The 27989-nt window shown below is 34.2% G+C and overlaps 2 protein-coding genes across 2 annotated transcripts; one reads left to right on the top strand and one right to left on the bottom strand.

The window, feature by feature from the left end:
- Window positions 1-385: 385 nt before the first annotated feature.
- On the bottom strand, window positions 386-12281 carry LOC117238757. The gene is made up of 10 exons (XM_033503926.1): window positions 12145-12281; window positions 11591-11991; window positions 11061-11217; window positions 6223-6441; window positions 5609-5865; window positions 4716-4997; window positions 1755-1790; window positions 1277-1318; window positions 843-881; window positions 386-527 (listed from the first exon to the last, which is right to left on the bottom strand). Exons 1-10 carry the CDS (start codon window positions 12230-12232, stop codon window positions 387-389), a joined length of 1662 nt encoding a protein of 553 aa, XP_033359817.1. The 5' UTR covers window positions 12233-12281; the 3' UTR covers window position 386.
- Window positions 12282-15829: 3548 nt separating this feature from the next.
- On the top strand, window positions 15830-27962 carry LOC117238752 (odorant receptor coreceptor). The gene is made up of 9 exons (XM_033503921.1): window positions 15830-15985; window positions 18757-18891; window positions 19122-19505; window positions 19875-20129; window positions 20346-20599; window positions 25917-26016; window positions 26210-26314; window positions 27001-27156; window positions 27378-27962. The coding sequence occupies exons 2-9, from the start codon at window positions 18757-18759 to the stop codon at window positions 27426-27428; spliced, it is 1440 nt and encodes a 479-aa protein (XP_033359812.1). The 5' UTR covers window positions 15830-15985; the 3' UTR covers window positions 27429-27962.
- The last annotated feature ends 27 nt before the right edge of the window (window positions 27963-27989 follow it).

The following is a 27989-nucleotide window of genomic DNA, read 5'->3' on the forward strand; positions in this document are numbered from 1 at the left end:
TTTAAATGTAGTAAGGCGATTATTTAATCCATGGACTTTGTTTCTCGTTATTCTTCATACTTATGTAAAAAACATTCTTATCCGGGAATTTGTTACTAACGAAAAATATGTAGCAAAAATATTAGGGGAAAAAAGGAGTTTTCTGGTATGACAACTTAATAAAATTTTGCACCATTTAAGACACTTTCTCATATTCAGAATTAAAAATTTACAGCTTCATAAGGAGAAAACGAAATTTACAAAAAGCAGCAATTATAAACTCAGAAATGACGAAGATTTTAATATCGTTTGTTTTACCCAGGACATTTTTGACGCAATTTCCATAAAAAAAAATTAAAAATTAGGGTCATCGATTATGAGATCAATGTAAAAGATCTTTTTTTTTTTTAGGAGGTAAGGACAAATGCGCCAACCAACGAGACAATTACGCCAAAGATCGTGGTGAACTTCTCCGCAATTTTAAAGTTTGCTGAATTCATATCTGATTCTGGTGATGCATCCCTCTCCTCGGTCTTTACTGCTTCCTCCTGCAAGCAAGTATTTACGAATGTTTCAGTATATACATATATATATTTCAGTTTCGATTAACAAAAATGAATGTATCGTAATTGTAAGTAAATCATTTCTTTCTTCTTTATTTTAGAGCTAGTAGTGAGATTTAAGAAAAAATAAAAGAATATTAAGTTTGAAATGCTATATAAATCATTAAACTGAAAATTAATTGGTTCATTCGCGATATACAATTCATGTAAAATAAGTATTAAATTTGAAATGAATTAAAATTTATATGAAATAGATATTAGACTTACAACGAATTAAGCATTGAAATCTAAATACTTTACCTTGACATTTAAATCGGCCACATTTTTAACTACTTCGTTCTGCTGAAAAAAAAGGAAGATAATATTAATGTGATAATAAGGCTGGGTGAAATAACTAACTACATAACGATTACGTTATTCATTGATGGGATTACAGAAATGTCGCTTATATAATGTCCACGCGACGCTTTTAATTACTCTGATTAATGGACACGGCAATTTCAATTCTATGTCGGAAGAAGTATACTTTTCGTCACTTTAAAGCTAATACGTATCTCTAAAAGAAGCGATTATTAGTTTGCAGTGTTATTCAAATCATCCGAATGAAGATAAGTTGATATATTCGCAATATGCGATTTATGTGAAATAAATATTAAATTTGAAATGAATTAAAATTTATATAAAACGAATATTAGACTTCCAACGAATTAAACATAGAATTGTGAATACTTTACCTTGGTGTTTAAGTCGGCAACATTTTTAACAACCTCGTTCTGCTGAAAAGAAGAAGACAACGTTAATTCAATATTAAGAGTTGGTTATAACTTGAGTTATTTCATATAATATTAAGATTATGTTCCACAATAATACGATTGCAGAAATGACGTTTATATAATGCTCATGCGATGTTTCCAATTGTTCTGATTAATAAAAATGACGATTCTAACTTTATGTTTTCGTTTCAAAATCGAATTCGAATTAGGCGAATGGTATAGTTTTCTATTTAAAAAAATTATGTAATGGCCGATAGCAATGATATTAGGATCTATTATCGTATATCGTGAACGATAATAAATGAAAATTAATATAACATTGTGCACGCATGACTCAGATCTAGCAGTGAAAGTGTGTATTTTCCTTTCGCAAACTTATTTAATTCACAGCGTAACATACTGGATAAAGTACTGTTTAGAAGACGAAGTATTGTTTTACCTTAACACTTGGAACTTCAGCTTTGTTGCCGTCATCCTGCAACAAAATGTTTATTTTATTGTACAGTGAATTGCAACATTTGATTACCAATAAATACTCTTACGAATGCATAATTATTATAATTATACATTTATAGCGTATAATGAATTAGCATTTATGGTAATTTATTTAATCCAACAATTGGAAAAGTAGAAATAATTTGCCATCTGTATTATTAATACAGCAATGTAACCGATTTACATTACAGCTTGTGTTTGATTTATATTTACAAAGACTAAGACCAATCTAACTAATACTGGCTAATCTTCATTAATTTGTAACTTTGTTCTGAATAAAAGGAGCTTGTAACGCCAAATCTAATTAAAAAGAAATTTTTTTAACTTCTAGCTGATATTGTTGAGTTATAGTTACATTATAGTACTTTGGGTTAGTTAATCTTAATTTATATTTTATGTTTTATACAATATAAATATATAATTAAAATTATATAGAATATCGTAAATGCAAAATAAAATTAAATAATCATTAACATTAAATAATCTAACTCAGACTGTTTTGATCATCTATGATCCAACGATGCCAGGCGTTGAGGTGTTATATGATACTTAATCATAATTAATACATAGCAAATAATTTCAGTGTAAAAATAAAAAAAGAATATATACTAATATATCTGTGTAATAAAAATAGCCTTAATAGATGGAAAAATTCCTGTTTCGTGTTCTATACTGAATTCCCATTTATCATTTTATGATAAGTGGAACATTTACTACGGAATGGCAGTTCAAGAACGTATACTATTACACGATATAACATGTGTTTATCATGCAAATTTATATTGCAAATCAGAGTTTGTTATGAAAAAAGTGTACAAAAAGTTACAAAGCGAATTGCAAAGAGTCCTAGTTTTCTTTAGGAAAATAATTCTTCGCCATTTAACGATTTTTTTAACTCTGTTTTGTTATATATTAATTACGTCTACATCATAAAAACTACTTATATTATGATAATTAATTATATGACTACGAACTAATTAAACTCCACCGTAGTAATTAATAATTCGTTCGATTTCCAAGTAAACGAGAAAGTTTTTCGCAACTACAAATTAACTCAATATTTACATAAATCACGCTTATTTACAATTATAATTATATTAATTATCGTAGCCTACAAGTACGTGGCTCAACTTTAACTGTGTTCTTTTACTGTTAACGATTGTATTCCATCGACGTCAACCTCGTCCTCGAGGTATACACAGAGATATATACGAGATATAGTTTCAAGTATCAGTCCCTCCGTCATATTACTTTTCCCATTCGCGTATTTTTTCGACACGAATCATATTTGATATTCAGCCGGGAATAATACTAAAAAAGAGCTGGTAATGTGAAACGTGGGTGTTACGGTTAAAATTACCTCGACGGAAATGTTAAGTTAATAAAGTAACAGGTGAATAAAAATTTGATGAGTAAATTAGTTTCCGTGTTATTTATTTCTCCATAGCGTCGTGCCACTTAAAAGTTTTATATCCATGTGTCTATATTATTTCGATTGTCTTCTAATCTAAATATTGTTAAATTATTGTCTTAGTATTATAGCACTTGATACATCTATCTTCCTAGTTTAATACCATACATCGATACCTACGAATTTTTTATGATAAACAGTTTGATATAGCAATTTATACAATTTTTTTGTAATAGTTCAAGGTAGTACAATTTTTTGATCGGAGGTCAAAAAATTGAGCGCCATTCACCGATTCGAACGTATCTTTACATACTGTCACATATCGATTGCATACCTGCGGAATGTATGTTAGAAACATTTTTCTGATATATCTTATACCCGGAAAGGTCATGATTAATTTCAGCTTGTGTCAGAATCATGAATTTGAATTACATGTAACAAAATGTCCATACGAAATCGATCCTTTCGTGGAATTCAACATTTGTATTTATATTCTGTTATTATGTATATATATTATCCTATGTATTTTATTTTTAAAACATCACTTGACAATTTTTGTTCTCAGTTAAAAATTTATTGACGTAAATATGCAATCGTTTTATTTCGTCCGAATAATTTAACGAAGTTAGATGTATGTAGAAACGCATAAATGGATATTATACACTTAAAATGACCTTTATATTACACGCAATAGTTTTATAAAATATTTACAAAAGATCATATTTCAAATAAGATAATATGATGAGCGAAACTAGAGGTATTTGACAGAAGCACAAAAAGATTTTCTATTTTCCGTGAAAAAGGTATTCTAATTTATTAATCATATTACTAAGTATGTATATAGACATCTAATTTGTCATTGGTTAAATAAAATTTAATTAATCATTTACATGCTAATTAATTTGTTAAGTTTCGTTTTATTTCATCGAAAAAGCATTGTTTCCGAATATCGAACGAATTCCTATTTTCTGAATTTCATTCACCATCATGGAAATTGTTAATCCCGAAAACAAAAGCGAACGTTATTACTACGACTATCATGATATTCCTATTACTACACTGTTTTCTCAAGTTCAATGTCTAGGTTACTATCGAAGAACGCTATTTATACTCGGAAGTGGTTTGTATCAAGTATTCTTGGACAGTTTGAAACTGTCGTCATACCGGTGAATTCGATTCTAACTTTCAACGAACAGTTCACCTCTGTCTCTATCCTTCATTTATTATTATGCACTATCCTTATCGTTCATTTATGATAAACGGGGTAGTAGTCAATGCTACTAATCATACTACTCGTTACTCGTTATCATATTACAGTGTCATCTGTTTCATTTCCTCAAATATTTGATCCTTTGATTAGTATTCCGACGCTGATTCTAATGCACACTCTAACGTAACAACAAACTAACAACTAAAATTTGTAATATTCTAGTATTTCTTGCATAATTTTGCAACAAATTATTTTTGTCCCAGAAAAGATCAACATTGTCTCACCGATTTTTTAGCAGTGTCTCGAGACGTTCTTCTCAGCACGGCCACGTTATGTGGTATAATCTTCAACTGAGCAACAGGAGGCGAGTTAGCATCATGTCGACGATTTCTGCAGCCGGAGTCCTGACAGCCATTGGCAATGACATGTTTAACGGCAGTTGGGACGTCCCAAATTGTTATAGCCTCGCGAATCATTTTGGCGGATGGTCCTTGTGCAAAGAATGGTACAGGTTTGCCGTCGTGCGGGCAGGCTCCTATCACCACGAGCAGCGTATCCTGCGATGCCTTTTATCATCATTTTATTAACATTAATCGATGAGAACGAATTTTTGACACGATATAAGGAAGTAAAACGAAACAGAATGATTTTAAAATAAAAAAATCTAAGAACAAGTGAAAAAGTTGAGATCGTTGTGAATGTAAGTACTTTGAAAAAAATACTCTTCGTTTAATAGTACACTAACGATATTCCAGTACAAGACGGGAAATCCTTGTATATCGTAATTAATCCTAGCAGTAGCGAAAGCGTTAACGAGTTATCCTTGTTAAGGAAATACCAAATGACTTTCTCAACTCGATACCATTCGCTTATCGCGAAAACAAAAATTATTATAGAAAAGAAAAAAAGATTTCGTTTTCCCTTTCATATCTTGTATCAAGCATAAATTTTGAACCGCGATAAACATTTTTAAACGAAATTATTACACAAAATATGAGCATTATTTCTACTACTTTTTCGTACATATGTTGTCTCGAGAAAACTGAGCGTACAATTACTTTTCTCATCTATCCTAGATCATCTGTATTTGATAATAGCAACAGATAAGACATACTATATACTGGGAAATTAAATTGCATGAATCAAAAGCATTACAGATTCCTGCAAAATTATTTACTTCGCGCTGTAGAAACTCCAATGCTGAATCGAGCTCGCTGGCAGACAGCGAAGCAACCAATATGAAACCTTTCTCGTTTTCAACTGACTTTAGCTCCTCGACCATGTCCACGAAATTGGATCGCAGAAGATGCGATTTGCGAGAGGAAATAGGGTCCTCTGAGGCAGCGACGTTTCTACCGAGAGATTCCAGCAACGACCGAAACAGAACGAGCCTTATTTTGGAGAACATATCGAACACGTTCCACGCAGCTTCATCTATATCGTATATAGCGATTGGAAAATATTTATATTGCAAAATTGATGCTCAGTTACAACATTTTTTTCATACTGTCAGATTGGTGCATATGAGAAAAATTGTTTTTTTGAAATTTGAATTTGACAATTAAATTTTCAACTGATCAAAGAAGAAAAAATTTATTATAAATTGCGCCCACATATTCAAAAGATTCGAATTAGAAGATTTGTAATTGAAATAATAAAAAATATTTAATAAGCAAATAGACTTCCTGAAAATAGGGAATATTAGCAATTTGAAAGATTCATGTCTTACGTTAAACGTTATTAAATATTTTATTAAATGTTGTCTTATATTTATGCAATTAAAATACTCACCGTCTTCTCGAGCGTTTTGTGGAGGCATCAAAGGAGGGACTCGATCGATCGGTTTTCCTAAGTCGATAACGTGCCAGTCACCACGAATTTCCGGCTTTGCTTTACGAACTTCCGGTTTCATGTTAATCTCATCAATTTCGTCGAAGTCTCTTGAGAACCCTACCGATTCTTCGAATCCGAACAACGATGGAATAGTGAAGTTCGCGTTGGATAACGTTCCTGTTTACAAAAAAAATGTTGTTACTAGAAAAAGAATATTGTAGAATAACATAAAATATAAAAATATAGACGAATTATTATTTATGCCGAAGACATAAAAGAACTTGTGCGATTTCAAACAAATACGTTGAGAAGCAAAGAGATTATGGTAAAAGGGTGATGTTACTGCAAACTGACTATTTTTGTTGAAATAAAACTTACAAGCGCGTTGAGGATAATCATTGGCTTTTCCTCGTTATATCTATATACAGTTCGCTGTGGAGTGCCGAAGCGTGCAGACGTGTCTCTAGTGCCCAGCGTAGTTCGAAAACAACACGTGTCGCCCAACCGTCGAAAGAGAACACAGCTAAGTGTCCCTTACCCTTTAGGGAGAAGAAAATCCCACGCACCTAACCCCAACCCGAATACTAGCCTCACAGCCTCACGACTAGTTGTTCATTCCGAATTAACTAGCTCGATGATGGCCCAGCAACCGCGACCAGGCTCTCCGGAGCAGACTCGCAGCTACCCCGTGCTACCCCCCCGTGGCAGAAGTGTAGCAGAACTCTCCGCACTAACGACGCTAACACTACAAAGAAAAGGAAAATAGAAACAGCAACGCAAATAAACACACACAACAGGTTCGCCGTATTGGAATCCTCAAACGACGCCATGGAAATCGTAGAACCGCCACCAAACCAACACTCACAGAGAATCCCCCCTCCCCCACCAATATTTGTGGACGACGTCATTGACATACAGACAATGATCAAGTCCCTAGAGAGAGATATCAGCAAGGAGGAATATAACCTTAAGATAAGCAACAACAAGGTAAAAATACTACCGACGAACCCAGAAGCTTACAGAAAACTCACCAAGACACTCAGGACCCTGAACGCCAACTTCCACACCTACCAACTCAAACAGGAAAGGCCTTTCCGGGTGGTCCTACGAAACATACACCACTCAGCAGACATAGACGAACTCAAATACGAACTCTCAAAACTCGGCCACGAAGTCATCAACGTAAGTAATATAAGGCATAGTGTCTCGAAAGACCCGTTATCCTTATTCTTCCTAGACATTAAACAAAAACCGAACAATAAGGAAATCTACAACATCAGTCGCCTAATGAACGCGATAGTAAAGATCGAACCACCGCTCGTGAAAAAAGAAATAGTGCAGTGCAAAAGGTGCCAAAGGTACGGTCATACGCAGAAATACTGCAACCATACTTTCCGCTGCGTTAAATGCGCAGGCACTCACTCCACTGACCAGTGCGCCAAATCACCGGAAACCCCAGCGAAATGCATCCACTGTCAAGGGGACCATCCTGCCAACTACAAAGGCTGCTCAGCCTATAAAACACTATACACAAACAGGTACCCTAAACTCAGAGCAAAAGAGGTAGCCAACCAAACACCCAGCCCGCCGAAATTCACGACTACCCCAACCCCCTCAACCAACCAAACACCCAGTCCTACCAAATTCATCTCCACCTCAACCTCCTATGCCCAAGCAGTACAAGGCATCCAAAATAACCCGAACAGCCAAAGGAACCTTCCCCAAAACAGTGTCCCCAACCCACCTAACGCAGACAACTCCTCAAGGCTTGAAAAGCTAATAGAGAAACAATCGGAGCAAATAAATCACTTGCTATCGCTACTAACACTCATCGTGGAAAAATTAGCACGCCCCGACTCAAAATAAAACCAAGGCGCATAGCACTCTGGAACGCCAACGGTCTAGCGCAACACAAACTTGAACTAGAACTCTTCTTAAAACACCAGCAAATCGACGTAATGCTCGTATCGGAAACCCACTTCACCGACAAGAGCTACCTGAAAATAAATGGTTACAAATTCTACCATACCCAACACCCCAGCGGAAAGGCCCACGGTGGCACCGGAATAATAATCAAAGCAAGTATTAAGCACTACGAACTCCCATCATTCCAGAAAGACTACCTCCAAGCAACAAACGTAGCAATAGAAGACTGTCATGGCTCAATCACCACCTCAGCAGTATACTGCCCTCCCAGACACTCCATCGCCAAAGAAGACTTTGATAACTTCCTGGGCACCCTGGGCAACAGATTCATAGTTGGAGGAGACTATAACGCCAAGCACATCCAATGGGGCAGCAGACTGGTTACAACAAGAGGCAAAAACCTCTTAAACAGCATAACAAACAACAACCTCAACTACCTCACCACACACGAACCCACATACTGGCCCACTGACACCAACAAAACACCCGACCTTCTCGACTTCTTCATAACTAAAAATATCCCATCAAGACACGTCCAGATCAACTCCTCGGCTGATCTCTCCTCTGATCATTCTCCCGTGATAGCAACAGTCAGTTCAACAATCATCGAGAATACACCTAATGGCTCCATTCACAACCAACACACCAACTGGCAGCTCTTCAGAGAAGTCTTTACACACTCAACCTCAGCCTCCACCCCACTAAAAACAAAGGAAGATATCGAAGCAGCCACGGAATACTTAAACACGAGCATAATAAACGCAATCCGTCTCTCCACACCGACAAAGCCATCTAACAGCAAACAAGAATATCCCCATTACATACTAAAAAAAATAGCAGAAAAACGAAGACTAAGAAGAGTATGGCAGACCCATAGAACACCGGAGGACAAACGCAAACTTAACAACGCAACTAGAAAGCTATCCAGAACCTTAAGAAACTATAAAAACGACTGTTTCCATAAATACCTCGCCAACTTATCCCCCACAGCCGACGCCAACTACTCACTATGGAAGGCCTCCAGGAAACTCACACGCCCTCCACAAATAATCCCACCTATCCGCCGTCCGCAAGGTGGACGGGCGCGAAGCCCTATAGAAAAAGCCGACCTGTTTGCAAAACACCTGTCAAAAGTATTCAAACCCCATTCCCCCCAAGCCGCCGCGGACGTTACTGAATACCTGCACACCCCCTTCCAAATGTCCCCTCCTATCGAACCCTTCTCCTTTGTTGAGACTATAGAAACAATCAGTCGCCTAAACCCCAAGAAAGCAGCAGGACACGACCTAATAGGCAATAGAGCAATCAAGGAACTTCCCACAAAAGGGATAGCACTCATCACATCGATTTTTAATGCTATCCTTCGCCTGGAACACTATCCTAAGGCTTGGAAAATCTCATTGATTACCCTCATCCCTAAACCCGGTAAACCGATATACGAAACCTGCTCCTATCGCCCAATCAGTCTTTTACCTACCCTGTCCAAACTATTCGAGAAGATGCTCACGAACCGACTCCTTCCAATCCTAGAGAACTTGAAAACACTCCCAGATCACCAATTCGGCTTCCGAAAACATCATTCTACAGTAGAGCAAATCCACCGCTTAACTCATACGATCAGCCAAACACTCGAAAAGAAAAAATATTGCTCAGCGGTTTTCCTAGACATCCAACAGGCATTCGATAAAGTATGGCATGAAGGGCTACTATACAAACTTAAAAAGATCCTACCCCACCCCTACTACTCCATCCTAAAATCTTACCTAACCAATAGACAATTCATGGTTAAATACCTAGACGCCACTTCCGCAACATTCCCAATAGAAGCCGGCATACCCCAAGGTAGTGTCCTCGGACCCCTACTGTACTCCATCTACACTGCCGACCTACCTATATCAAACGATATAACAATAGCGACATTTGCAGACGACACAGCGCTATTAGCTTCCCACGCAGACCCGGTAATAGCCTCATCCACTCTCCAGCGAAGTCTCGACTCCATGGAAAAGTGGTTTCACAAATGGGGCTTCAAAGTCAACGAAAAGAAATCCTCACATGTAACCTTCACGCTCCGAAAACAAACCTGCCCCCAGGTCACCATCAACAATGCAACAGTTCCTAGCAGGGACACAGTCCGATACCTGGGCATGACCCTGGACAGGAGACTAACGTGGAAGACACACATCTCAGATAAAAGGAAGCAACTAAAGGACAAACTAAAAAAACTCTATTGGCTCACGGGCCGACGCTCCAAACTAAATATACAGAATAAAATTACCCTCTACAAGACCGTAATAAAACCTGTCTGGACCTACGGAATCCAACTATGGGGAACAGCAAGTAACTCCAACATTGAAATACTCCAACGCTTTCAATCGAAAACGCTAAGATCCCTAATTGACGCACCTTGGTATGTAACCAATGAAACAATACACCGCGACCTCAAGATACCCACCGTCAAAGAGGAAATAGCAAAATATAGCGACAGATATAGCAAAAGAATCAACAAACACCGAAACCCCCTAATCACTGGACTACTCGATACGACGGACCAGATTCGCAGGCTGAAGAGGCACTACCCGCTAGACCTAAACGTTAGATTCATTTAATTATCCAAATTAAGCATATGCACTTACTTATAATACTTATAAATTATACCTATCTATAATAAGTATTAACTTATTGTAAATAAACAGCCATGTCACTGCGCCACGCCAGAAAAATTACTGAAAATTCTCAACGCGAGAATTGATTGTAATTTCAACAAATAAATAAAAAAATATCTATATACAATTATTAATTTACGTGTATAATGTAACACAATATAAATTTACAAAGTACAGCGTTACATAAATTTTGAAAAGCTATACCTGTAGTCATTCCCTTAACATCTCGAGTCCAAAGCAGCAATGTTGCAATGTTTGAACGTAGGAAGTGTTCGCAATCATGTTTCTTGTCCCTATTGCCGGGAATTAGTGCATCGCCCAAAGAGAATCTTGCCTTGTCTGCTTGGATATTGTTACAACTCTAAAATAAATTTCAATTTTTCAGTCAACTCTATCATTAATTTGAACAACATGCTTTTGCTCGCCAATTGTTGTCTTTGGTTTCTTCTATTTCATTGGTGTTAAATTAAACATTTGATTTCTGAATTAAACGATGTTCGTAATTGCTAATTAAGACAATTGCTAATAAAAGACAAAATAAATTGACAAGTTTGTAAACTCGCTCATATAATTTTGCTATACTTGATTTTAGCCTTATTTTATCCTATAAAATTCCTCTCATCTCACACATACCCGAAATTTAAGCACGTGATGTCCTTGCTTATTTATTTAATTATTTACCGATCTAATTATTAAAATTATATCAACACATCATAACTGACACGAAATTATACCTGAAGCATCCCTTCAACGGAGAACAGACGCGAAGCCTTGAAACTCTTCCAGAAATCTTCCTGATTTTGACCCGGATCAGCGATAATCACGACGACATTCCGTGGAGGAGAACTTGAGATCGTTTCCATAGCCACTGCTTCTTTTACAAAATTAGCGTCCTTGGTTTTCGGGAAACGCGTGTCACTTTCAATATTCTCCATGGCAAAACCGAATCTTTTCTCGCGCGTCGTATCCGCAGGACTCGTTTGGTCGATGGTCCTCGTTGACAACTTTCTGTCCGAAATTTGCAAGCCTTTGTCGGCATCAGTCGCTTCCGTTTTCGTACTAGAGACGTGATCCACCGTAACCTTCTGCTCGGTTTCCAGCGATGATACCACGTTCCAGGTAGTTGGAATATTTGCTAAAAAAGACACGATTTCAGTACAAAGTAGCTGTATGAAATAATTTGGAAATGTAACTTTGCTCCGTAAAATTGGAGAAAGAAATTCATGTTTGTCGGATGTTTACTATCGACAATGATTATTTTACAGAAGATAAATATTTTGTACGTTACCCGAGCGTTCCGGGTTAAATCCAGAACAAGACAGCGTCATCGACATCGCTGCGCCCAACAAAACCGTCAAGAAATGTTCTTGTAACATTTTGCTTCTTAAAACGAGAGATTTATATTTGATAAAAACAGTAAGTTGTACATATTACATCTGGCAATAAAACTGATTCGTAATACCAGACGTTGAAACTACAAAGCTTGCCATACCTCGCAAAATTTCAGCAGAAAATACCTCCAACTTGAATAAGAAAATGTAAGATGATGTTCAATTCGATGTATTTCAGACTTTCAAAATATAATATAAACCGTATTTTCAGTTGAAAAATCCACAAACGATGGATATGTCCGTTCGCTTCTAACAAGGGAAAACGTCTATGATCGACAGTTGTAGAATGAACAAAATACGGTGTTCGAGTAAATAAAAGAATACTGACTTTCGACCAGATGTTTGTTTTTCAGGGCACTGGAAACAGCTCCTCTACGATTAATAATTTTTCTTACGCTGTTTATTATCATAATTACTATTATGATGATATTGTTATGGATAAATATTTATTGTCATCCCATTTACTTACAACATTCTCCTTCTCCACTGATATTTCTGTTTCTTTCTGAAGAAGAAAATTCTCGTAAATAAATTAAAAATGTTTAGACATATCGTATTGAAAATATGTTAAATGACATGTACCTACAAATGTATATAAAATAAACATATTGTTTTGATGAACATTCATAGATTTGAATAAACTGATATCTAAATAATTCAGACTTAATAATGTGGTCAAAACGTAATACATTAGACCATCTTTGCAACTTTTTGATATAATATTTCCAAGTACATGCGCATGTATGTAATTTACTTAGAATTAATCTTCGCTCCGCTTCCGGCATTGATGTCTCTGAAATTTCTTCTTTAGGCGATGGAACATAATTCACAGGAAAGATATACATATTTCAAATTGTTTGAAACAATTCATTTTATTATTCATAGTCTTTTAAAATAATTTCTCTACCATACCATATATATTTTACCATAATATAAAATACAACATGATACTATAAAAATCTTATCCTTTGATCGAGTCACAATTTTTTAAATAAAATATTGAAAGGTGTTGTAAATTACGATACGTAGATCATAATCTTCCAGAAACTCAGTTAAAGTCGTTCTACTTGTGTGAAAGAGATGCGACAAATAAAAGTTCTCATTTTTCTGTGTGCTTCTTGAAGAATACTTCGTCTGAAGGTATTTTAATTAATCATAGCTTTGGTATCACGAGTTTTCTGTGATCACTTGACGTAAATAGTGTCAAGGCTGTTTAAAGTACCTCTATAATAAGCATGTATGAACATCTATAACATACCCTAGATAACTACTCTGAGATTTTCTTCCAGCTTTACAGTTGAAGAGACGACGTATGAAAAACAAGAAAGAAGACAACGTTCGTGTAAATAACGAATAAAGTAAATTAGAATCTTTATCGTGGAAAGTTTCTTCCAAGATGGAAAAAAAATCGTTCAAATATCAATATTAAATGAAAATCAACGTGTCAGTCTTAGCAATTGAGAATTACTTTTTTCATCTTCTAAACTGTATCAAATTGTTTAACCAATTGACTTATAAATTCTAAAAAATGATTGAAAATTGCGTTTTGAAACATGCGTGATAAATAAATATAGAGACATAAGAATATCAGGAGTTGCTTTGTTTTTATATTGTACTATGATGCGAAAGAAACGTTTATTAACAAAGATTACACATATATTTATTAATTATATATATATAAACTTGAAATATAATATAAATTACATTGTATGTACAGACACGACCTAATGAATTTTAAATCAGCTAAATGTAATTTATTGATTGAGCTATGATTGTACCACGTTGCATATTATTTAAAATGCAGGTTGTAAAGCAAATTACTGATGAATGTACTAACATATGTATGTGTACGTAATTGTAGTCTTCCATTATTTAATATGACGTCTTTACATTGAGAACCGTTAAGCAATAACACGGATAATCTTTATTACATAAAAATATTTCTTCGCAAACGTAGAACAAATACAATAAGTTTGTCTGATTAAAATGTAAAAATATAATTTAATTATTTTATTAAATATTGTTTCTCTCTTACTGTATAAATTTCCTGTTTTTCCTGGTACTAGCAGAACTAATTCGATGTAAAAACTTTGTTATTTAGAAAAATAAAAAATTTATGATATAATCGATATTACAATACAATTCAATAGTTTCTGTACGAACTTCATTTTTGTACCTTCTAACATTTTTATATCTGTTATGAATTACGGAAAAATATAGAATAGCGAAAGAATATTAATCTACCACCTAGACTGGTCATTAAATCATCCACTTTTCATCCAAAACTAATTTTCTTAAACTTCTTTTCCTTAAATATAGATCTAAGAATTATGATGAATTATGATTAACATCTACCATTTATCTCTAATATTTGGATAAATATCGCGTAAATTAAATTACGAGTTGTTAATTTTGGAAACAGAAAGAACATCTGTGTGAAAGTTTAATATAATGTAATAGTTATAATGTATAGTATAATATAATGAAAAGTTAATATAATGTAATAGGAAAAGAAGATAATTTAAATGCAGAATATACTAGTAAAATGCCGATACTAAGGCATATAGAATCTTATAAATAATTTCATTGCGCACGTTGTGAAAGCCATTTCCTTTATATCGATAAAATAAACAGGGTATTCATAGAGTATTTGAAGTAAAGTATTTGAGTATGAAGCAAAAATTGCTTCAGTATTCTTCATCGAACTATGCTTCCTTTAGGATGTAACATTTCAATCCTTTCAGTTTTATAGTGAAGACGTTGGTACATATTTGTCTAGTAATTTAGTAAACATCTGAAGCGAAGAAAAGAAGAAGAAATATCCAATATATTACAATCATTCCTTCAATTCTCTTCACGAAGATATGAGATCGCATAAAAATCGGTAGCCTATTAATATATCAACTTTTAGGAAAAGAAATTCCTAATCACAATTTTTAGTAGACAAAACAAATTACGTACTATATAAATCTTTAGTTCTCTTCATAGAATTTACAAGAACATATAAAATATCCAAAATAAGGTACTCGTCAAAATCCTTAACTGAAGAAACTTTGCTTCTCCTCGTAAAAACTGCATAACATTTTATGAAGTTACATAAAAATCAGCAATCTCTACCAGCAAATCAACCTTCAGAGAAATAACTTCCCTAAATTCCAAGGATAAACGGATCAATAAAAATCTTGGAAGCAAAGAAGGGACGTTTCCATTGCAAATCCCAATAATCCGAAGAATTACTGTGGCGTGTTTCAACTTTCGAGAATACGAGTGTTCGAGACTTTCTTATCGGTCACGGCATATTTCTTCCCGTCCTTACTGTAGTTTCCCGAACGGTGGTGGTTGCAGTCGTCGAAATCTGAATAATTGATGCGATTAGGAAGCTCCGTGTCGACGGTACAAGAAACAATATGGCAACGAGCAAGCCGGCAACAAACGTTCTCGGACGTCTGCGCTTCGGTGCCCTGTCGGCGATTGGTCCACGTTTGGTACCCTGCCGACCTGGAGGGGTGTCATCGGTACGACAGGTGGCGGATATCCAGGGGGTGGGAAGAAAAGAAAAAACGAAGAGGAACCCCTGGCTTGCCGAGCAGTGACGATCCATCGTGCTGTTCGTGTGTCAGTTTTCGTCGATAAACGTGTGCCCCCCGGCTGCACGCACCGCGTTTCTCTCGGCGAACTCGCGAGGAGTTCGCGTTTTCATCGTGGATTTGAATCGCGTAACAACGTACCCGCCTCAAGGTGAGAGAACATCTGAAAGTTAAACATCGATTTGTGAATCGATGTTTTTGGCGAAAAAGTATTTTTCGTTTTCGTCGATGAATCGAGATGTGGTGTAAAGGTTTCCGAGTATCTTTGATAGAAAAAGGTGGCTGGAAATTGTAGAACCGATGTTAGTTCTGTGATTTAATGTTCTTGCTATCGTGATGATATAAAAGGATCGAATCGAGAAGTGATTTGATCGAGATTTTTCGAAACATTTGTTAGCTCCATCGTGAAATCGATGTCATCGGGTCCAGATATAATATGAAGGTTTCTAAATATTCTTGATGGAGGGTGGTTGTATGATTGATGTTAGTTCTGTGATTTGATGTTCTCGCTATCGTGATGATGTCATGGAACTGAATGGAGATGTGATTTGATTTAGATTTACTAAAATATTCATTAGTTCTATTATTGAATTAAATGGACTAAGAATTAAATTTGATTGAAGATTTTTTTAGATATTTGTTAGTTTTTCGAAGAACAAACTTGCTCGTGTAAAAAATAAGGGACGATATTGGGTAACTTTAATGCTTGATCCGGCATTCGATGTTCTTAGTACAACCATTGCCTGGGATCGAGTTCAAGGATGCTTTAAAGATTCTGATAATATCGATGCATTTTAGCTATCTTCATAAAAAATTACGTAACAATATTTCGAACGTCGAAATAGATTTTCTAAGGAATTAGTAAAGTAATTTTATTATGAAGCTCAAAGTTCCAAAATTACTGACAATCTTTGAAATCGTGCAACAATATCATGAAATTAATGTCTTAAGGCAACTGCCCGTTTTATGTATAACAGTAAAATATTTAAAATCGTTTATGAGCAAGAATCGATGAAACTTGCTGTTGTTTGCATGTATTTTCGAAATCGTATTATTTGTGGTTTATGCAGTTTACGGTGAATCTGCGCGTGGTTTTAGGAAAGTTATTGGCATTACGAAACATAGTCATTTATGGCTACCGTAGTTGTGAGGTAAACTTTTTTACAACTTGTTGAGAGATGGATCTCATGAAATATTGTTTATAGGCGTTTCGCTATATTCGCAGCGAATTTCCAACAAATGAAACTCCTTGCAAATTATCCAAACTTATGTTTAATGTTATTTATCTAATTTAAAAAAAGAACGTAGGAATATTAGCATATTTGATACTTATCTATATTATTGATACTGATACTGATGTTCGAAATTTTTACAAAATGATCACATCATTCAAACTTTGTAACAGGCTTTTTACACGATTCTTTGCTTCGAAATCGTTACAAGTTTCTTCAAAATTTTCATTACACTTTCTTCCTTTAAAATACACAAGCAGAAACGTCGAATAAAATTGCAAAGATAAAAAATTCTCTTCGATCAACGTGTCTTTAAACAATTTATATCCACAGGCACAGAAAAAGGTATTCTATATAAAACAAACTTAACCAATATTGGAAGTAGCGTAGATTTGCAATCGAGTAAAATATTAAAATGCTTATTAGAATTGTAGTTAACAAATGTGGAAAGTTTTGGAAGTTGGACGTAGTTTATTGGCGTTTTTATAGTTGAATACGTGTAATTTTTTTAGACAGACTGAATATTTTTTGGAATATAATTTGGAAACATATAACAATATAGAATTTTTATCATTTGCTTGTTCTATCCTTTTAGTATTCAAAGAAGAGTCACAAACTTTGCGCTTCTATTATAGGCTATAACTCCGTAACAGACCACGAAAGTTATCATCAATACGATGACAGATGTGAAATTAAACGCGCAAACGCGCCCATGAATAATGCCTCAAGGGTACAAACCACCATACTCATCAACTATTAAACTATACGTACTTACAAGTCTTGCGTATACTCATTATACGAACATTAAATATAATACGCAATTAATGTGAATTATCATGTTCATCGCTTTACGTTTATGTTGAAAAAATAAACAAAGAAATACGTCTCGTTAATGTCATTATCTGCGCGATATATTAGGTTATCCGAAAAGTGTCTTTCTTTTACAGACACGTCTTTTACAACGATGCATCTTTATACAAACATGAAACCTAATCTATCAAACGTTGCGATTTTTATCTTAATAGAACAAAATGCATCATACGTAATTCGATAAAATAATATAAAAAGCAAAATGTTGTGTATCCATGATTTCCTTATAAAATGAAAGAAACTTCGCGGACGACTTAATACATATGATTGGATAAAACTTTTAGGAGTGTATGAAAAAGTTTGAATGAATATCTATTACAAATTTAGTACTCGATAACCTTTAAACAACGAACGGAAGTAATGAAGACCTAGAGTACCTGCATTGACTTTACCCTAATGTCTACAATGACAAATGTTTAGAATATTATAGAACATAACTTCCCAATCAATTTACTTCATATGAATTTACATAGTCTCTCATAACTTAATTTTTATACGTGTCTCATCTACAATTTTAAGTAATAAAGATGTGATGATTACCACATAACAAATAAATTCAATTTAATTTTTATAATTCTTTTAGAATATGTCGTTTTCCTTTGAAACAAAATGTTTCTAAAATATTATGTTTAAATATTTTAAAAAGTCAGCACCATGATTTAATATAGTCAAGTAAGATGGAAATAATGAATTAGAATTTGAGATCCAATGCAATTGAATTTAACAAAGTATGCTATACAAAGTATACTAGAAATAATTCTTTCCATATAATATACTTTCGACGGAATATAATTAAGTTCTTCCAAACTTTTTGCTTCAGATGATGAAATTCAAGCAACAGGGGCTAGTCGCGGACTTGATGCCCAACATAAGACTGATGAAAGCTACTGGGCACTTCATGTTCAATTATTATGCCGACAATTCTACGAAAAATATACACAGAATCTTCGCTATTGTACGTAAAATCACATTAACTTAACAAAATCATTTACAGATAACTATTTTATATACATCTAATTAGTAATTTATACGCCTCTAATCGTTGTATTATCAAATCGCTATAAAGAAATCTGTATTCGAGAAGAAGCTTAAAATAATAGAAAAAGATTGAGAAAAATAGAGAAAAAGAAGAAAAAGCAGAAAATCCAAATAAAAAGAAATTAATCAAAACCATGTTACCAAAAGGTGCACCTGGTCCTGATGCTGATGCAGTTTGGGTTCTGCGGTATAAACTTATTCTTTGAGAAGGAGGACGTGGACGATCTTACGGCAAACACAATCACGATGCTGTTCTTCACGCACAGCGTGATCAAGGTCGTTTACTTCGCAGTTAGGAGCAAACTATTCTACAGAACCCTTGGCATTTGGAACAATCCGAATAGCCATCCCCTGTTCGCCGAGAGCAACGCACGTTACCATCAGGTGGCCGTGAGGAAGATGAGAATACTCTTGCTGGCTGTCTTAGCAACCACGATGCTGTCGGCCATTTCTTGGACCAGCATTACGTTCATCGGTGACTCCGTGAAGAAAGTTATCGATCCTATCACGAATGAGACCACCTACGTCGAGGTATCATAATTATTTGTTTACTTTAATATAGCGCTATTTATTTCTTTGTTAAGAAAGTAAGAAAATTGGTATAGTAACGTTCTCGAATTTTTTCAACGATCGTTTGCTTTGGCGTTTGCAAAAATGATAAACGATAAATAACATTAAAGATTAGTAATTCGTATAGTGTGGGTGTTAGTGATTCAAATAGGTGATAAAAAATGACAATGTTAAAATGTTTCATTTAATCTACGATGGCCTACGTTTACCTCTATCTTCTTGTAAATTAACATGGCTATTAACGACCCCCATATACAGCAGAAAAATTTAATTCGAAAGAAGAGAAGATTAATTTCAAAATGTTAATTGCAAACATATTCTTTCGTCCAGATACCAAGATTGATGTTGCGTTCTTGGTACCCGTACAATGCCAGCCACGGGATGGCTCACATCTTGACGTTGATATTCCAATTTTACTGGCTGGTGTTTTGCATGGCAGACGCAAATCTTCTGGATGTACTCTTTTGCTCGTGGCTCCTCTTTGCTTGCGAACAAATTCAACATCTGAAGAACATTATGAAGCCTTTGATGGAATTCAGTGCCACGCTGGACACTGTCGTGCCAAACAGCGGAGAACTGTTTAAAGTAAGCTAAAATTTCATCTATCAAATATGACATAATCTCTACTTACGTTAAATAGAATTTTTTATTATCCATATAATTTTTGTTGTCAAATTTATATAATGTAAATATTTGTACAATGAAACTTAAAGATTCGTAAAAACTGGAGCTGATTAATTTGATTTTTGAGAGGCTCGTGTCCCGATCGCAGCTTCTAATGTACATTTGTTTGCTATTCAGTCTGGCAGTGCAGAACAGCCGAGAGATCATGACCCACTACCACCTACCACGCCAACAGCACCGGGCGAGAATATGTTAGACATGGATCTTCGGGGAATATACAGCAACAGAACAGATTTTACGGCCACCTTTCGACCAACTGCTGGAATGACTTTCAACGGGGGTGTGGGACCAAATGGATTGACAAAGAAACAAGAAATGCTAGTCCGCAGTGCCATCAAATACTGGGTTGAGAGGCATAAACATATTGTAAGGTAAGTACATCATATTTTCTTCGGCGTGTAATGCTTTGCAGAGTATATTTGATTTTTATCATCTTTATGTTCATATGTATTATTTATAGGTGTCGTATTTATTTTACTTGTTTTGTAATAAAATTTCGTTATATATGTGACTTTTTTTAAATCACATATATACATAATACTGATGGAATTTACATATAGTTTATATAATAATCGTTGCCCTTTCGTATTTTGCCGAAAATATACGCGAAAAGAATTAAAACTAGTCTTCAATCCATGTTATAATAAACAACATATTCTCTGGAAACGCCACATAATCCACAATATTTAATCGCTGATCGCAAGGATCGTTCGTGTAACAAAGACTACGAAAAAGCTCTAACGAAGAACAGATATTTTGTGAAGATTGGACCACACAGTTTAGAATTCGATGATTTAACTGGGAACTTCCAAAGTAACAATTAATTGTAACTTTACACGTATAAGAATTATGAATTTCTTTAGCCATAGGAAATAATTTTCCCATTTATTAGAAATCGTATTTTTATTATCATCAAATTCTGTTATACGGGGAAAAGGGAGTTTGTCATCGAGAAATAATCTACAATCATTGACAATGGTAAATTCCGAAACAATAGACCCATTTCTGGCGGTTGAAAATAAAATTTCCACGGTGAAGTTAAATTGCAGCACGTCGCAATTTCAAAGTTCGTCAACGTCTTGACTACTCCGGTATAACCCAGTTTCCCATTTCGATTCTCATCTCGACTTCGTTTCTACACGGAAACGTAATCTACGTCGACAATGAGAGAACCTTTCACATTCGCGATCCTAACAATGAGAGACTTCCATTAGGATAATAATCCCCGTGCCAGGTGAATAAGTAAATTCGCGCGATTTCGTTACCATCTACACTTTTCAACCGGTGTCAGCTTGCTAAATTTTTCCATTAAACCGTTTCTCGTAAAAAGCGATGAAAATAGCTCAACGTTTAATCAACATTAAAAAAAAGAATTAGAAGGTTTATTCCGTTTGAAATTCCTTGGAATTTTTTAACAAAAGCGATTCAGTAAGAATAAAATAGTTCTAGATGTTTCTATGGGACGAGTTTTAGGTTCCTGTAACGTTCAAATTCATTTATTATCGAAATATGCAGTGAAAATCTTTGTTTAAAGTTCGTAAAGGACGAACGATGAAAAATTCTTTACGTAGACTTTATGGAGGCAGCTTTTTAATTAAGGAAGTGATTTCAAATTAACGAAGACTCTTCGCATAATGTTTGGAATTGCATTACTTATTCAACGACAATGGGAAGAATTAAATTGCATAGCGTAATCCTAATTGACCGAAAGTTTCGGAATAAATTACCATTACTTGTTAAATTTTGATGGGAACTTGTACTGAAATAAAAAGGCAATGAGACAAAGCTGTTGAATAAATATAATTTATAATAGAATTTAGAATTTTGACTGATTTTTGAACGAGTTCTAAATTAAATATTAAAAACAGTTATTAGCCATTCATGGACAAGAAAAACTGAAATACGTACACGGTTGAAATGTATTATGTTCAATCAAATCTACAATAAATTATATTAAAACAATAGCGTTTTCAGTAAATCGAGAAGTCAGGCAGAAGATAAAAAGGGAGATATTTTTGAAATAGTATGTACATGAGTTTTGCGTTAGAAAATTAAAAAAGAAATTTTATTATTTTTTAAAATAAAAAAAATTAGCAGAGAGAAATATAAAAAGAAAAATTAAAAAAGAAACGCATTGTTGAAAAATTCTATCTATTTCGAATTTGAATTAGCGTACGTCCAGGTTCGGAATTTTCAAACGTATGTTTCGCATCTACTCTACCCTCAGTGAATAATTCAGAAAAGGCAAAGAAATTTTCCCCCAGTTGTATGTGCGAATGTAAAATCAATATTCTGTTTACTCGAGGTTTTATATTGACTGGAGCAATCTTAGCTGGAAACAAATACACTCGTTATACATGGAACGCGTTTATTCATCGGCAAACAAAGGTGTACTTTTTAATAAAAGTGTTTCCTATTGCTTTTGAAATTCAGTAGAATGTATACGTTTCGATTTTAATTTGGAAAAAGGTATGAGGCAAAAAAGGATCGAAATTCAAGCAATGTTCGCATTGCGTTAGTTTCGTACGACAATAAAATTATATAGTTAATCGAACGTATAATTCGAATGTTCTGTAGAACAATTCGCTCTTCAACAGCCGGATAATTTCTTCCATTCGGTTAATTTGACGTGTGAAGAAGTTTTAGTGGCCAACTAAATTTGATCACATTGCTTAAACTCGTAATTTTTTTAACGTCGTGACTTATTACGAAGATAAATTTTTATATAAATTTTCCTACTTTTTGTACTGAATTCTAAAACTTGAGACTCTTTTACGAAGAAAAATGATATCTTGCATATTTAACGTATAATGAAAAATGAACTGGAAATTATTTTTTACGATGAATTATCCATTTTAATTTGCATGATCTTACCCCATCAGACATGCAGCACTTTATGGGACATACGCTTTATTATTTTATTTATTATTTTCAGTGGTAGTTTGAAATTCATTGAAATTCAGTGGTAGTGTCTTCTTTCAACAAACGTTTTTCTCTTTTCCTTTATTATATTCTTTGTTACTACAACTTTCTATTTTGATCATATTTTCATATATATTTTCACAGTTATTATTTCTATATGTTTTGACGATATGTTCTATATGTTTTGAATCAAACGACTTCCAAATGGTCGAAAACAAAATAAGTAAAGAGTTAGCAAAAAGATTGAAGAGATCCATCTGAATAGATAGAACTATTGACGACTAAAGAACGAAGCATATGCCAAAAAGATCAAATTGAAGGGAACACGAAGAAATATGAAAGGAGAAAAATAGGTGTCTGTCCATAAAAAGTAAATAAAATCTCAAAAAAAGCGCCGCCGTAAATTTCTAAAATTCTTTAAAAAAATTATACAAATTAGTCAAATTTTGGGAGTTCAAATAATAGTGTTAAAATAATAAATAACGAATCTGCGAAATCAAGGAACAAGAGTCTTAATTAATTACAAGAAGCTTCGAATTGCCAGTCAAAACCCAGAAAAAATATCGCGTACAAGAAGGAAACGTGTTTCCGGGTTCTTAGTATGCGGCGAACTTTGAAAACGAAGAAGAAACGTAAAACGACGGTCGCGCCGCATCCAAGAAAATTTTCAAAGAAGACGAAGGAACGGAACTACGTTCTATGTATATAGGTTGTTCGACGGTACAGAAACAGAGGGGATGCGTGTATTCCCACGGTGGTGAAGTATTTATTCTAAGAGAGCGCGATATTGACCGCAACTGGGGACGTAGCAAGCGGACTGGACAATTTATTGGACAATTCAGGGGTTGTACGTTGGTCGCGTTCACGTGTGCACCAGTATACGTGTCTGACACGTGTGTGTACACGTTTCGTTGCTCGACGGTGCACAGAATGCAGAATGTGTTCGATGTTTGCCCTTCGACCGCCACGCGAATCCTTGCTCTGCTTTGTTACAGAAAAATACACGAAAACCTGTTGCCTACGTCTGATATTTCGATGCATTAGCCTGATCAATTACTGTCCCTTTTATACGTTAATGCTCGAAAGCGATTTTGCTTGTTGGTTGCCTTTTTCAGGGACTTTTTAAAGCGAAGCGGAAGTGGACTTTTTCGCTTCTGCAGCATGGAAACATTTTTAGTGAAATTTATAATGAAAGGAATATTAAGGTCACGCGAGAAAGATATAATAAGTCTATTTTTACATGACTTATCATTTCATGTAAAATTCGTAGGTTTGGGCGAAAAGATGCCACATAAAAAAGATATCTTACTTTTTAAAAATAAATCTAAGAAGTTTTGTACAGACTAAGATTTTTAATGTTAAATTAAATAAACTTAACGCTAAATTTAATGTTAATGTTTAATGCTAAAATATTCAAGAATAGATTAAGCAGTATACTTTCAATTTCTAAATCAAATAAAATAAAAAAAGGAAACAGTTTAAACAATAGAAAGCTAGTTGACAGTATTTTATAAAAGTTTTATTAAAGACAATATTTATATTAAATTTGAAAGTTGTTTCCCCTATAAAAGGCAGAAAGTATGTCTTATAATAATAATATATATGTCTTATAATAATTCATATTAATATTAGGTTAAAGAAACGGAGACATCGAATACCATAGGGGATAGATAACTACACTAAAGTAGAAAGGATCTTGTTTTTCATTTTTTTCAAAGAACTTTCCTTCGGACAGCAAGGCGGTATAAATAATTGTAAGAAAGTGACAGGTAAGGTACTTAAGCGGAAGATTAAAGGATTCTTCGTGGAAAGAAATTAAGGGTGGATGAAGGATTTCTCCGTTAAATTGGAAATTTCCAAGGAAATCAAGTAAAACAATGCAAAAAGGAAAGAATCGTTTCTTCGTCAATTTCAAGTTTGATAGAAGTTTTGATGAAAGTAAATGAGCACGGATAAATATAAAGTAGACGGAAAATGGACAAGCTAAGAAACAAATACGAGAAAGAATGAATCCAATAAGAAATATACGAATCGAAGAACCGTCAAACACCTTATTCTTCCCCTTTAAAGCACTTGAAAGTATTGATCATTCAACTTGGATACAGCTAACTTGACGATACGTTGGTGAAATGCATTATTTAAACAGCAAAGGGGAGATGTGGAATCAAGGAGAAAGGAAAAAAAGGAAGAATGATAAAAAAGACGAAAGAGAAAAAGAGCGCGAGAGAGAGAGAGAGGGACAAGTTGTCCAATCATAAACTCTAACCAACTGGTTAAATGCATTCATCCAGTGAACTAGGTCGAATTAAAACTTTGTTGTATGGTAGTCACGGGCTTACGAACAGATTGGGTTTGGTACATTTCAAGGGTCTTAGCTCTTTTAGCATTTAACGAGGACTACAAGCGTACAATGTATGCAAACAAACACTGAAATGTAATATAAAAATGATAATAATGCAAAGTTCATTTAAACAAATTTGGCAATTAATACAGTTTATTATTTGGCGGAATTTAACATCTACATTACGTTTACGGTATATTTATGTAGTTAATAATTTTAATAATATTATGTAATTGGATATTCAAAAACTTAGAAATAAATTCCCTGCTTTTTGGAAGGTAGAAGTTATTACAAAAAATTATATTGTATATTATTATGGAAAATTCCGTATCGTTATAGAAGGAAATGACAATTTTATATTTATGATGCAAATGGATAGATCTGTTTATTATTCAAATTACTTTAACATTGTTATTATTTTCTAGACTCGTAACCGCAATTGGAGACGCTTATGGTGTTGCTCTGCTGTTACATATGTTAATTACCACCATCACATTAACTTTACTTGCCTACCAAGCAACAAAGGTAATATGAAGAGTTTAACGGAAATACTTTTAACTTTTCTCCGCATAAAACAGCATAAATAGCGTAAATATAAAATACAATAAAATATAGCGTAAAATTAGAGGAGTCTATTTATAAAAAGAGGAAAAGATATTCAGCGAACCTGCCTCCATTTCCAATAATAAAAGAGATAAAACTTTGATTTATCTTTCAGATAAACGCAGTGGATACATACGCAGCTTCGGTAATAGGTTACTTGTTATACTCCCTAGGGCAGGTCTTCATGCTGTGCATATTTGGAAACCGTCTCATCGAAGAGGTACATATAATTATCCGTATAAATATTAATCGACTATGTATCCCAGCACAAAACGATGCAAATTTTAATCAAGTCCCGATTTCTCGAGTTTCCAACGTACTTTTACGAAGAATAATAACAAATTTACGTGGAATCGTTCGTATCACGTAATACGAATATGGAATTTACGATTCTAGAATTTTCGAGACACATACATATATTAAAATTAATAAAAAATATCAAATCATTCTCATGATACGTATGTTACGAGTTCGATCATATTTCTGCGTAGGTCGTACATTTCGAAATAATTCTAATTACGAGCAAATTAAACATTGTTCGTATTCGTATATCGTATATTTATTATATTTCCCTTTATTTTATTTTCCAAATGATTTCCATTCGATACCGTGATTCTAAAATATCGTAAATCAAGTTTTAATGAATTATCAATAGATTGCGGACGTTTATGCATTTACGTGAAATTTCAATATATAGAAAAGTAAAAGATGTTTACGATATACGAAGATACAAATTGTGCACAGTGAAATACCACTGTTGTGATATTTACACGACGAAACGAATCTCTCTATAAGTTTCGTTCCTTTAGTGTCGTGAAGTATGAATATACATAAATATCAACAATCTAGTCGATATTAAGAAAAGCCATATTTCGCATCTACCTACATTTTTTGTATTATACACAGAGTTCATCAGTGATGGAAGCCGCTTACTCTTGTCATTGGTACGATGGATCAGAAGAGGCCAAAACTTTCGTGCAAATCGTCTGCCAGCAGTGCCAAAAAGCGATGTCGATTTCAGGGGCGAAGTTCTTCACCGTCTCTTTGGATCTCTTTGCCTCGGTAATATAAATATCAACTTTACTTAAATTTCTCCCGACATCAATTTTGTCACTCGTCCACGTTGAACTATACATTTTAATTCGAAGTAAGAACCTCGCAGTAAAATTCAGTTTCAACTAACTTTGACAATTTTAACTTCTGAAAAGGTTTGAGTTCAGTTTAAATTCGGTCGAATATTTTGGTTGTAAGGTTTCATTAAATAAAAACAACTAATTCTTCAGGTGCTGGGAGCTATGGTCACCTACTTCATGGTGTTGGTGCAACTGAAGTGAACGCACGAGATTATCTATTTTATGATGGAACGTAGAAACTGGGATGTTGGAGAAAATGGATTATTAAAATTATCAGGCAAGAGTCTTGTTCTCCGTCTTTTAGAGTACTATTTTCTATCGGATTTTCGTATAGATGAATTCAGCTGGAAACTGTGACTAAACGACAATGTAGGATTATAAACTTCAGTAAAGAGTATCCTTCGTCTCTACTCAATTTTCAGGTGTTAGGGAAACCCGATGCCTCGTAATCGTATATCAGCCATACTTATTTATGTTCTCGTGGAAAACGAAAATTGTTTAAATACGAAAGATATTCATAGTATATAAGATAAATATAAAGCGCAGCTATAATAATTATCATCCAATAATATTACATATATATTGATCGAAAGTAATAGAAAAGGAACTCGGCCACGAGAGAAATACGAAATACTTGATCGCATTGTTCCAACGTTCTAATTAGAAGACTAGAAAATATTATTTGATGGAATTCAAATGAAAGAAAAAATTGAAGAAGAACGAGAATACGCGAAATATATATATACATAGAATGTAATAATT

The sequence above is a fragment of the Bombus vosnesenskii genome, unplaced genomic scaffold (assembly GCF_011952255.1).
Source record: "Bombus vosnesenskii isolate JDL3184/JDL3185 unplaced genomic scaffold, Bvos_JDL3184-5_v1.1 scf7180000013605, whole genome shotgun sequence".
In the NCBI taxonomy this organism is placed as follows: Eukaryota; Metazoa; Arthropoda; class Insecta; order Hymenoptera; family Apidae; genus Bombus; species Bombus vosnesenskii.

Coding starts and splice junctions, on each gene's coding strand:
- LOC117238757 (XM_033503926.1), bottom strand. CDS start 12,232: ATGTTACAAGAACATTTCTTGACGGTTTTGTTGGGCGCAGCGATGTCG. Junction 1,791..4,715: donor GAGACACTGCTAAAAAATCG/GTGAGACAATGT, acceptor ATTTTGTTGCAG/GATGACGGCAACAAAGCTGA. Junction 882..1,276: donor TTGCCGACTTAAACACCAAG/GTAAAGTATTCA, acceptor TTTTTTCAGCAG/AACGAAGTAGTTAAAAATGT.
- LOC117238752 (XM_033503921.1), top strand. CDS start 18,757: ATGATGAAATTCAAGCAACAGGGGCTAGTCGCGGACTTGATGCCCAAC. Junction 20,130..20,345: donor ACAGCGGAGAACTGTTTAAA/GTAAGCTAAAAT, acceptor TTTGCTATTCAG/TCTGGCAGTGCAGAACAGCC. Junction 26,315..27,000: donor GAAACCGTCTCATCGAAGAG/GTACATATAATT, acceptor TATTATACACAG/AGTTCATCAGTGATGGAAGC.